At 38.4% G+C, this 12,630-nt stretch overlaps 1 protein-coding gene across 2 annotated transcripts in view; it reads right to left on the bottom strand.

Moving 5' to 3' along the window:
* grik2 (glutamate receptor, ionotropic, kainate 2) overlaps positions 1-12,630 on the bottom strand; it is a 236,771-nt gene that overhangs the window by 43,110 nt on the left and 181,031 nt on the right. For both annotated transcript variants that reach the window (XM_084088605.1, XM_084088604.1), the window contains one exon: positions 9,369-9,586. In XM_084088605.1, coding sequence (XP_083944731.1) covers positions 9,369-9,586 — 218 coding nt within the window. The remainder of the gene's footprint in view (positions 1-9,368; positions 9,587-12,630) is intronic.

The following is a 12,630-nucleotide window of genomic DNA, read 5'->3' as shown; positions in this document are numbered from 1 at the left end:
GGGCCGGACCCATAGCTCAGCACTGATAATGATGCTGGAAACTGCAGCGGGCAGGTGGCTGTCCATTTCAACTCACATTCTCATTATACTGACACGCAGGACGAGATAAATCTCTTGCACACACCAACATGCAAAGACATTTTAAAGATGCTGCTAACTATTGGTGTTACGAAAAGCAGACACATAGCCTGTCATGAGAGAGAAACAGAGAGATGTGTGTGCACAATGAAAGGCTTCTTAGAGCATCCACAGGGAAGGGCACGTGATTATGTGTGTGTGTGTGTGTGTGTGTGTGTGTGTGTGTGTGTGTGTGTGTGTGTGTGTCTCTCTATTGTTAGACTTGTCAAAATGCCTTTGATTAGGCCTTACACACATACCTGCACCTCTTCGAAGTATTAAAGATGTGCCTTGTCTTTGTACCTCATTCACGACGTTTAAATAAATATAAATGTTTACTGATTGTTAGCACAGCTTCTATCATCATATTTCAATGCATGTTTGAGCTGTGTTAGCTGAAAGTAACTTGCACTGACATATCTTAAAATATATCAGTGCTATTGTATTGTCTCAGGATGCACATCAACAATGTTTTTATTTTTCTAAGGCACGTTAGAGCTACTTAAATGTCCTCATTGGAATAAGGTCTAATCCTGGCTTAATCTAAGCCCTGTCTGTGAAACCAGGCCATGACGTATTTCCTTCGTAATTAAATAATTGCTATTTTATTATAATAGATCATAATAGTAATTAGTAGTGATATAACAGGAATTATTAATTACATATATCAGGGTTATTATAGTTAACTAAACCATATTTATATATATATATATATATATATATATATATATATATATATGTTAACTGTAATTAAATAAAATACTTACAATTATTGCTGCCAAAGTAACATTTCTCACTTTCATTTAGTTCAACCTGATGTATTAAAATAACAAAAATATATACTATAATATATCTCTCTCTCTCTCTCTCTCTCTCTCTCTCTCTCTCTCTCTCTCTCTCTCTCTCTCTCTCTCTCTCTCTCTCTCTCTCTCTCTCTCTCTCTCTCTCTCTCTCTCTCTCTCTCTCTCATGGAGTCCTCCATTCTATTAATCAATTAATAGATCATTCATTTAAAAATATAAATATTATATTTATATTAATATATATTCAAGATGTATTTATATACATTCATTATCATTAATAACAATAATTTGAATAATAAACCTATTAAAAGTTTAATATTCTAAGTTTAATATGATTAAATAATTACATTAAAATATATAATTATTATTATAATAGAATGATACACCTTTTTGTTATACTCTTATGCCAGACTTTTCCATTTAAAATATATATATTATTAGTTTTCGGCCATTCTATTCCAAAAAGAATCTTTCAAATGACATTCCCGCCACAGAATGAATGGTGATTGTGAATCACAGGGGTGTAGAGCATCATTGTTCCTCTCTACAGGAGGAGCTGCTCTCTTTAACTGCTGCTCCAGTCCAGATCATCAGGAGCTGTGAATCGCTTCCTGAGACTATCTCATCTCGACGGTCCAGGGGTCCGAGAACAGAAAAAACTCACTGAGGATTGATAAGACCAAGATTGCTCAGGAAATATGAGGGTTTTGAACCCGAGAAGTAGCCGCAGGTTCCACGAAAACTTTCTCAACAAATTAAAAAGATGATGATAGCAGCTGAGGTGGTCAGATGAGACCTGGATGAGCAAAGCGTTTCTCACAGACTCTTACAGAGACACAGATGTGACTGATGAACGAGTCGAGGAAGTGAGTGAAGGTGTGTGAAAGGTTGCTACAGATTGTTTTGATACTGAAGGATAAGAGCGAGAACGAGAGAGAGGTCGGGCTGCTTTCCCAGTGAGCCTGCTCCTCTTTTTGATCATAATATCTTTTGAAGCATAGAATGTGGCATACTAGATGTGACAGATAATAAGATGCCTCAGAGCAGTGAAGGACAAAGAAAGCAAACCTCCAGAGAAGAGGAGGACTATATCTGGACTATACGTCTTCTGTGTTCTCCACCTGCTTTCATGGGTTAAAATATTCTATAATTTAATGTGTCAGCCTTAGGGCAGTATGTTCAGCACAGGGAACGCTTGGCTTCCAGATGGTGGCTGCCTAAAATGGGCATAATCTTCTGCTACTATGATATTGTAGCAGACCACAGAATCTGTCATGGCTGTGACATCAGGTTTTTTTAGAAACAGAACTGTACATTTATGTCATGTTTGTTACACACACACATATTGTGACGGAATGAGGAGCCACCCCTCTTTACCGGGACCAACCCATCAGAGCACTACCTTCCCTGCACGTGCCCCAGCACAACGAGGACACCAGATCCCCTATTTATTTTGGACACTTTATTTGCCTTTTTTGGATATGTTTGTGTTAATAAACGCCTCTCCAAGTTTTGACGCCAAACCTATTTTAACGATCTAAGCGCAGGGTGCAAGTGTACTTAGTGCGCGTCCGAATCCACTTTTGCTAGTTTAACGACGGTAAAAATGGTCTGCGCACCCAGCGCATGGTTTAAAAGGGTTGTCCCTGTTCTCTTAATGAGTAATGGGTGTGTTTTGGGCGTAACGTGAAATAAACCAATCAGAGTCTCATCTCCCCTTAACCTTAAAAGCCAGTTGCGTTCGCGCCATGGCGGATTTGCTATTTTCATGGAGGAATTTGCAAGTGGAAAGACTGAACGCATCTCTAGCGAGGAAACAGATCTGCTTGTGCGCGAGGTTAAAGCAAGACCATCTATGGGACCAGGTTTTTGATGGTCAATGGCTCAGTCTATTTCAGTCTATTTCAGTTGCCTCAAAATAGCAATGCTCCATCAATGCTCCTGAACACACCTCGGTGTCAGACTAGCAGCCCATGGGCGAACAGAGGGGTGCAAATACATTTGCTATTTAAACAACGTGGCGCAGGATGTGAAAATGAAAACTGCGTCGGGCTGAAACTAGCAAAAAACACTTGCTTCACGCCAGGTGTATGATAGGGCCCACTGTGTCTGTTGTTTGCTCCTCCCGCCACATACATTATATATATTGTTCATATATGAACAATAGAAAACTAAACACTGCATACCGTGACATAATAACAGAGAGATCTGCCACTGTATTAGGTACAATGCATTTAGGCAAGTACATGGTCAAGATGATCTGCGGAAGTTTTTTGGGCGAAAAACTCGAACATATCTTGAACATGTCGATGAGTTCACTATTCTCAAATACACAATCACCAGATCTCAGTCCAGTGGAGAAGCTTTGGGATGTGCTGGAATGAGAAATTCAGATTATGGAGGAGCAGTCGACAAATCTGCATAAGTGCGTGATGCTATCATGACAATATGGACAAAAATCTCTGAGGAATATGTAGCACCTCTACAAGTTTCAGGCACCTTGTTGAATCGACAATTAAGGCAGTTCTGAAAGCCCTACCTGGTCCTAGCAAGGTAAATTGCCAGTAAAAGAAGAATTCAAACACCCAGGTTCTAGCACAAGCTTGATTTCATTGTTATTGCGTGCAGTGTTGTCTGAATAGGCAAACTCTTTATAACCGACAGTTTCCTCAGGATGGAAGAGACTTGACGTGTACTGTAATTTAGTTAAAGTTAGTTACAGTAACTGGTGGGTGTGATTATAGCTAACGCTAACCCCCTGTATAATCTGGTTTAATGACATACAGTTAAAGTGAACTCTGTCGCCCCCTCACGTTTGTCACCAGGGTCTAAAATGAATGGGGGCTTGGGGCAAAAATTCTTCCAAAAATGACTACAATTTCAAGATAAGAAAAAAAAAAAAAAAAAAACCCTGCACAATTAAACAAATTCTAAGACGACTGTCGTGATTAAAGTAAAATGTGAAATGTAATAATACGTGGTGATTGTGGCATTACATTTACGTCTGCTCACACTGAATCAGATTTATTTTTAGGTGATTTTTGCAGCGTTGAGCATTATGACCAATCACACACGTTTCTGTTGAGCTTATGAATGCAACGGCCAATCAGATTAGTCACCATTGAAAACACTGGCGTTTTGTTCAGTGCACATGCTCATTGACTGAATTCTGCACTCTTACGGATTCTCTCATCATAAACATCGACGTGCAGATATGAAGTAAGAGATTCATTCCGCAGTTTACACAGCTTCATTGACTTTGCAAAAGTGTATAACTTATGGGAAACAGTAATGGGAAACATTCTCTGCTCACTTTGTGTATATAATTAAATTGCAGCTTGAATAGCAGTTTTGTTTTTCATACTACTAAAATAACTAATGTGAAATCTTTTTTTAATTAACCAATTCATAAACGTTTTTTAGCTTGTTTTGTCTGTGTAACCAGAATATGACATGCCGTTTCCGTACACACACAGTCTGGTTCACAAGCGCAGAACAGTTCCTGTTTCGATAAAGCCCCTCCTTCCGAAATATGAAATGTGCTGTGATTGGTTAGCTGGCCCCGTGTGTTGTGATTGGCAGCACTTCGGGAAATCACACCCCTTCATAACATTTGAGTTTCATCTGCTCAGATGTAAAAACTAAAGGGATACTTCACCGATTAGCATTAATCTTAAGAAACCTGGTAGTATTTTCGAATGACCGTGCTGCCCCCCCTCATGTTCCCCTGAGACGAGAGATTTCTGTATTGTGTGTCTGGAAAAAAAACCTCGGATGACGCAAAAATCGTCATTTAGCGTCATCAGAGGCTTTTTTGTCCAGAGGCGAGAGACTCCAGCCAGTAGGAGGAGCTCGTCCCGCATGTCTTCAACCCGCCCATAGGGGGATCTCACCATAAAACACCGTCTTTTCAGTTTCGAGTCACTAGTAGCCTAGCTGTATCATTTCTTCGACACTGCCCTCTGTAACCGGTAGGCGTGGCTTGGGAGTGTCCTCGTAGGGCAGCGAAGCAAGTGCATTATGGGAGTTTTTGTCTTTCATCCACATGAGCCATAAATATTTTTTTTGGCTTTTCTCAGTCTAGAAGGCACCAACTTCTAAAATAATTTCACATTTCTACTACATAAATGACCCAATTTAAATACAAATTCATCTTTCCAGCGGTGAAATATCCCTTTAAGGATGGCGTCAATTTCAAACCAATTCAAGATTCACAGACTTCAGAATGTAAGAGGATCTTAGCTTATCAGCTTTGCATTTTGTTTACATCATAGCAACAACATAAAACTTATATTTGGAACTGTTAAAACACAACTACAAATAATAAGACATACTATAGTTGTGGTCCACAAAGACCAGATTGTCCCAACAAAGTGGCAACTTTGGAGCCCATTTCAGGAGAAGCTTTTCTGCATACAGCCTGCATTGTGGTTCTGGAAGCTGTTCTCTGTAAAATGTGCAGCGCACAGATACATATTAGGGTTATAATAATCAGGAACAGTGTTTAAAATAAATGTTAACAACTCTTTTAAGTTTGTCAGCCTTAGGACTGTCAAACAAATGAGTTTTGGAAACAGGGTTGTCTCTTTGACATAGCGACTGTCTTTTTCTCGCCCCCTTTTTTTGTGTGCATATTTTGTTGGTGGGGATTATTTAAATGAGTAACATTGTGAATTCATAAAGCCTGGAAAAAATGCGTTGTAGTCCAAAAAAGTTGTTCGTTGTAGTTCTAGGAAAGTGGAATCTGGTAAATAAAAATATCTCCCTTTGGAGGGACTTTGAGCTTTGTAACCTTGCAAATCTTTTTTTATGCTCAAACAGCAACACACACTAACTAAAGTTGAAAATGCGAAAAAGCATAATAGGACCATTTAATGTATTCCATTACCATTCTAAATAATTGGTTAAATTTAAGTCTTTGACATAAAAAAAAAAAAAAAAAATGTAATAACCTAATTATTAAAATTGCCTTTACAAAGGTAAAAATGCCCATTGAAATCAATTCTATATTGCCCCTTACTGGAACCTTTACGTATTCTCTTATTGACCCAAAAAGGATGGCTTTTACAGGACGGGTGCAGTATATTGAGGAGCATAGTGCATAAAAGAGTGATCAAAGGATTAAAATGGTGAGCTCCCATTAGCGCAGTCATCCAGCTCAAACTCCCCAGTGCCTCATCAGACACTCGCTCGCGGCCATTTCAATAAACCTCAACATATATTATTAAAATCAGTTTTTTTTAGCAATTAAACCCAAAGATACTAAAAACCACCAACAGCTTCGAGGTCTAGGGAATACAGCATTTGAAATTGTCGTTCTGACCAGAATCACACATAGGTGGCCTGCTATAAAAGCATAACCAGGCAATCTCATTCCACCCGGTTGTTAAGTCTAATGTCAGACGTCACCGTTACCAGATCCAAACGCTCTAATAGACCCCAAAAGCAAACAATAAAGTGTGCTAATATGCACTCATTGTGTTCTGTAGTATTACAGAAAAATAATGATCCTAGCTTGTATCTTCATACCAAATCTCAGTTGGCCAGACAGTGATTAATCTTTTCTAAATCCTTAAAATATTGGTGTTCAGGACATTGTGAGCCAGTGTACAGCTTTTAAAATGTTTGCCTAAAATAAAAATTTCAAAAACAGCTATTTTCTCAATTGAAACGAAGTAGAGGCTTGGACCCAGGAAGAGTATTCGTTACATATACATAATAGATAATAGAAGACACAATGGCGACAAATTAAACAAATAAACAAAAAAAAAGTACAGCACAGTAGAAAGAATGATAATTGTAATCTTGGATGTGGCATACATATATTATGCTGAAACTTTTTAACAAAAAACTGCATAACATTTTTCGCATATTACATTAAAACAAGAAGAAAAAAAAAGATTCTTATTCACTAATTATTGTGTGAATTACATGCACAGAAGAGCTATCACAAAACAAAACAAAATCATAATAATAATAATAATAATAATATGCGTATGCGCATGCGTATGCGTATGCATTTGAATTTGTTCTTAACCTTATTCTAATGCTAATGTGAGCAGCTAAAATGGCACTGTTCCCTCAGCAAATGTGTTCTTATCTCACGTTTGCTTTTGTTAACACTATCAGGTACGTTTATGGTTTAGATGGTACGTTATTTTCATATACAATAGAGCATTAACCTTTTAGTGCCACTCACTGGACATTTTACTTACTAACTGCTGTAATATATGTACAACAACCAACTTGCCAGATTCACATTCATCTGTTTCGGTTAAAACTGAACACTTTTAGACACACTCACTGGACATTTCATTTTGAAAGTGCAAGACGCCACATTATATAGTTTTGCAGAAGTGCTGCTGCAGGGAAGTTTGTCCAATGAGCCTGCATTTGATTTGTTCGTGAAAACGTTGGTACATAGATTTCACACGCAAATGTGTGTGTACAAACAATTGGTGAATGAGAACCAATATTCTATATTATATAGCAGTAGATTAGGGTTCTTGTAACAACAGCAAATCAATAGCAGCTATAGAAGCCAGCAGTGAAAGTACAGATGTAAAGAACCTAAAACTATTTCAGCCACGAGGGGTTTCGATGTTTGATATGGTTCTAAATTCCTTTAATTATAGAACATAAAAGGAACCTTTTTAATTTAAAGTGTAGTGTTCTTGATACTATTGAGTTCTGTGACTGTCTCTCTGTAGCGCATTATACAGAATCAATAAAGGCAGTTTATCAAACCGTCAATCACTCGCACTGCCACTCAATCACTCGATACATCAGCACCTGCTAAAAGAGCATATGTGTTCAGCGCTCAGAACATCTGCTGTTCCTGTAGGGAATCTGACTGGAATGGATTATAGGTGTTGTCAGGATCAGGATGCTTTGAAGGAGCTGCAATTTTTTCTCTCTCCAGTAATCTGCTCTAATCTTGCAATATTATTCCCATTTTTGTGTTTTATTTGTGTCAGAGTGAAGGCAACACTGTTTACTTCCATAATATGTGACATATTTCTATGAAACTAAAACTGTGTATTCAACTAAAGGAAAATGTTGCCAATTCCTTCAGGAATTGATTGTATCATAAATAGAATCTGATTGTACAAACATTTTTTTTTCTTTAGAATAAACTGTACTGGTGAATTATTCACAACAAGACCAGAAATTCTGGCTAATTTGGGTACATTCATGAATATTGATTAATGTGCACTGTCCCTTTTTGAAATAAAATGAATTACAAATTAAAAATGAATTGCATATCACAGAAATAAGTATTAATGAAGCAAACTGGGTTAATAAAAAAAAAAAAAAAAAAAATACTAATGATGACATTTAAATGCTATTTCATTAGCATTTGAAATTCAGAAAATTACCAGATGGTCAATATATCTCTGTATATTTACAAGAACATATTACAGAGGCGGATAGGACAGACAAAACGTGCTTTGTAACAGCTGGCTGAGTATTTCACTGAACTGGTCACAAATGGGGACAATCTGTGATCTCAAAGCAAAAATATTGACTTAATAAGAATATTTTACTCTAACAGTGAACATGTTCACTCCCCTCTGGACTGAATAAAGAAATGCAAAGTAGATCTCCCACATAGAGGCACTGAACAGTGCAGTCATAAAATTATGATTTCAACCTTTGCACTTCCAGCAGTCTAAAGCAGTAAAATCTTTGAAACACAACCTCAATTATTAGGTCAAGTATAAAAACTTCATTCTTAAACATTTAGCTTTTTATTACTATAGAATAAAAAGGAAATAATATCAGGTACATCGCAAAACAGATTCAAACTCACATAATTCATGTGACACCACTATTCAATGTGCCAGACCGACTGGCACAGGTCTCTTCACCAGATGCACAAAACAATATTAAAAATACTAGCCTGTCATTGACCTTCCTGGTGACTCAATTAAAAGCTGTAATCAATTAAAAATGTAATTAAATCAAATCAAATTAGTGAAGGATAATGTAGAGTTAGCTGGTCATTATCACAAAAATAAACCTGGTGTACATCACAGGGCGATCATCCTTAAATGGTACATTCTAGTGTACCAGAAGCTCTCATCTAAACTACCGGTACTCTCCTCTGTCCTTATGGAGAGATATTGAAACTGAGACCGCTGATTCATTAGCAATCTTGCACGCCAGGTCTCTCTCTCGTGCACAGGTTTATATATTTAGACATACAGAGCAAAGTACTGCAACATTATTACATTTCTCAATGAGACCAGCATCAGCATATATCTGTTCCCACTCTCTGGATTTGAATGGCCTTGAACCCCCTTTCATTTGGTGGAAATGCTCAGAACAGTTTGAGAATTGGGACTCATTATCTAATCCCTGAACCTGCATCCAAACCATTTTGGTGGAAATACGCTATTGTTTGATGTTAATTATGTTACATGTGATATGACGGCCTCAACTTACCTTAAAGAAGGTCATTGTAGAGCCATCCTCAACCACTCCATACTCAATCTTGGTCTGCTTGGCCAGGTCATCAGCCGAGTCAATTGGAGATTCCATTCTCTCCACGGTGAGGAAGGCGGCTAGGTTGGCCGTATAGGAGGAGATGATGATTAGGGTAAAAAACCACCAGATTCCTCCTACTATCCTGGTGGAAAGGGCTTTGGGCATGAGCTCAGATCCTAGTAGAGAGGAGCAGAGATAGTAGTCAGGGTAAAGCAGTGATTTCAGTGTGAGGACCAGAACCAGATGCACAGGTCTAACCTAGTCCAGATAACTAGTTGCAGGGAAAGGCTTTGTCTTTTGACAATTGGGATGATATATCTATGCTAACTAAATACGCCAAAGTCAACCACAGTGAAGGTGGGAATTCATTTATATGTTAGGAGAATTTATGTGGCCAAATTTAATTAGATTACAGACTCTCATTTTTGTATTAAAGCATAAAGGGCTCATAATTTGTCTTTGAATTGCCCTACACTCTTCAATCCATTTGGCTTGTGGGTAAAAGCCAAAATGAATAGCCATTTTATGTTACAGCCCAAGTATAATTTTCTGTTATTCCTTAATCAAGTTGTCACCATGGTCATGCTTAGGAAATTAATTGATATGGGGGAAAGTAGGGGCAATAACTAGTTGTACTAGGAAGAAATGTCAGAGGACAATAGCGCAAGGAAATAACTGGCACCTTTTCTCAAGTTCTGCGATTCATTGTAAGCTTTGATCTGCCATGCTGAGTCCATGGGAAAACACAAAGGACTGTCAGAAAGATTAGCCATTACATGAATTACAATTGAACTCCAAACTCAGGCCTCAGCAGACTGGTAATGCTATAGTGACCTGTCAATCAAGTCCAGAGTTTGGATATTTTAACTCTAGCTACCAGACAGCTCAACAACCATTGAAATAGGAAGGAAGAAAGCGAGAATCACCTTCCCTTACATACACTAGCAGTTCATTTGTTAAATGTGATGTGTGTATTTTCTTCAATGCTGAAAGACGTTCTCTTATCCTATCCACAGAGACAACTATATCTGAACCATTCATCGACCATAGGCTGACTTTCTAAGTGCAAACACTGTGGTGCTTGAGCATCCCAACATGTGGCTCAAACAATTGCGTAAGTTTTGGACAGGAATACCCGTTTATCCAAACAAGTCGTTAGGAGCAGGTCGGAAGGAGAGTCTGAGAAACTAGAGGCACATATTTTACACACATCACCTTTAGCGGAAAAGATGCCTTAACCACTTTTAAAGAACAAACATACAGTCGTGTCAAAACAGCATAAAATTACGCAACGAAAACCATCCCAAGAAGAAATAAATGTTGTCATTTCAAAGTATCACCATGCTGGACCATTTGGTCAGGGTGACCTTATTTAACCTGGCTGGGGCTGACTGTCATGTACCCAAGGTAACGTCATGTCCAAGCACGTCATCCCACAGTTTTCTCGGGGCTGACAAGCCATGGGCAGGGGAGCCTCTCTACAATGTAGTGTTACTCACTCATCAAGAGACATGCATACAGTCATCATACACAAACCCTGCTCATTTTGCCCTCAGCCAAATGCCACATCTTCTCTTCCAAAACTCACAGAGGAACCTGAACAAAGGACAGTCCCAATGACATCCTAACATTATGTTGTTATTAGGTGAAGCTGTTGGCCAATAATTTGTTTTACAGAAAATAATTCACAATGATCCAAACACATTAGCTAACTTTTAATGTCCTCTGTTTACTGGTGATTCCTTGTTAGTAGTGCCAATCGCATGTGGGGTTCAGTAGTTTACCTGCTCTTGGGGCTGGGAAGACGTACACTGAGGAACCCACACTTTTACTAATTCTCATATGGCTGAGCATCTCTTGTCCCTCTAGTTCAGAGGTCATCAACCCAGTTCCTTGAGACTCACTGTCCTGCAGAGATGAGCTCTAACCCTAATCAAACACACCTGCAGCCAATTAAGCTCTTCGGAATCGCTTGTTGTTGAGGCAGTTTGGAAATAAACTTTGCTGGACAGTGAGCCTCCAGGAGCAGGGGTGAAGACTTCTGCTCTAGTTGGAGGCTGACTGTGCATGACCCTGTAACTCTTCGGTCTTCTTTATTATAAAAAATAACCAGACAAAATGCTCCACCAACTAGAGCAGCTATGCAACTATTCATAATATCTGCAATGTTTTTTTAACTTCTAACATTCCGTGTCAAAACAGATATCCATGCTGTCTACATTGCAAACAGCTCTTTTTAATCTCTTTAACAATGTAGATTTCACAAATACTCACAAGGTTAATGTTACATAGCAATCCAATCCCAGCTGTAAATCATTCCATTTGATGGATGCAGTGCAGATTCAAACATTACCCATGCTACTTTGCAAACAAGGGCCTGGTGTCTCTCATTACTCAACCAAATCTTATTATGCTAGTCTGATGCAACACAAAGGCATGCAGGTTACATGTGTCATTGTCCTTCATTCATCATAGGCCTTTCTCAATCTCAAACATCTGCGTCCCACAGTTGAGAAGATGTGGCATGAGGATTTGGTAGGATTAGGGTTAGAAGTCAACAACACACATGGCAGTCTAAGACAGAGGACATGACCAAGAGTTAGTCTTTGTGTCATTCCGCCATTTTTTGCACATGAAATTGGACTTACCTTCTCAGAACCCTGATGAGCGAGAGAACAGTGGTTATGGAAAAGTTCTGCATGCAACTAATGAACCCCTGATTGAACCCCCCCATTCCCAGTGGTTCCCAAACTAGGTTACGCGTATCCCTGGCGATACTTGAAATGACAGAGGGTGTATGCAAACAAAATGCTGAGTTCATTTAATTTTATCCCAACTTAAAATAACACTAATACAGAGGATGCATTTCTAACAGGCGAAATGCCGCCTCTAATGTGAAAACAGGAAAAAGGTAGTGCCGTAAACTTTCAAATACAAATGTCAAAACTGACTACATAGACACAAGCAGTGTGCATATGATAGTTTGCCTGCAGAGTATGTTGCCTTAGCAAATCGAGCTACATTACTGCCATTCAATGTACCTTTAAAAGTGGAGGTTCAGCACTTACTAGCGTGAAGAACAAATATAGACAGAGACTGTGCATAGAGATCAATTTAAGACAAGCTCTCTTTAATGCAAAGTTCTTGATTTTAATACGAGCAGGAATGCCAATTTTCCCAAATATCCACATGATTGCAAATTGACTTTATAAAACAATTC

Source organism: Abramis brama (assembly GCF_963993115.1).
Source record: "Abramis brama genome assembly, chromosome: 17".
Classification (NCBI taxonomy): Eukaryota; Metazoa; Chordata; class Actinopteri; order Cypriniformes; family Leuciscidae; genus Abramis; species Abramis brama.
The sequence above is the reverse complement of the archived record's forward strand: the minus strand, read 5'-3'. Positions and strand labels throughout refer to the sequence as shown.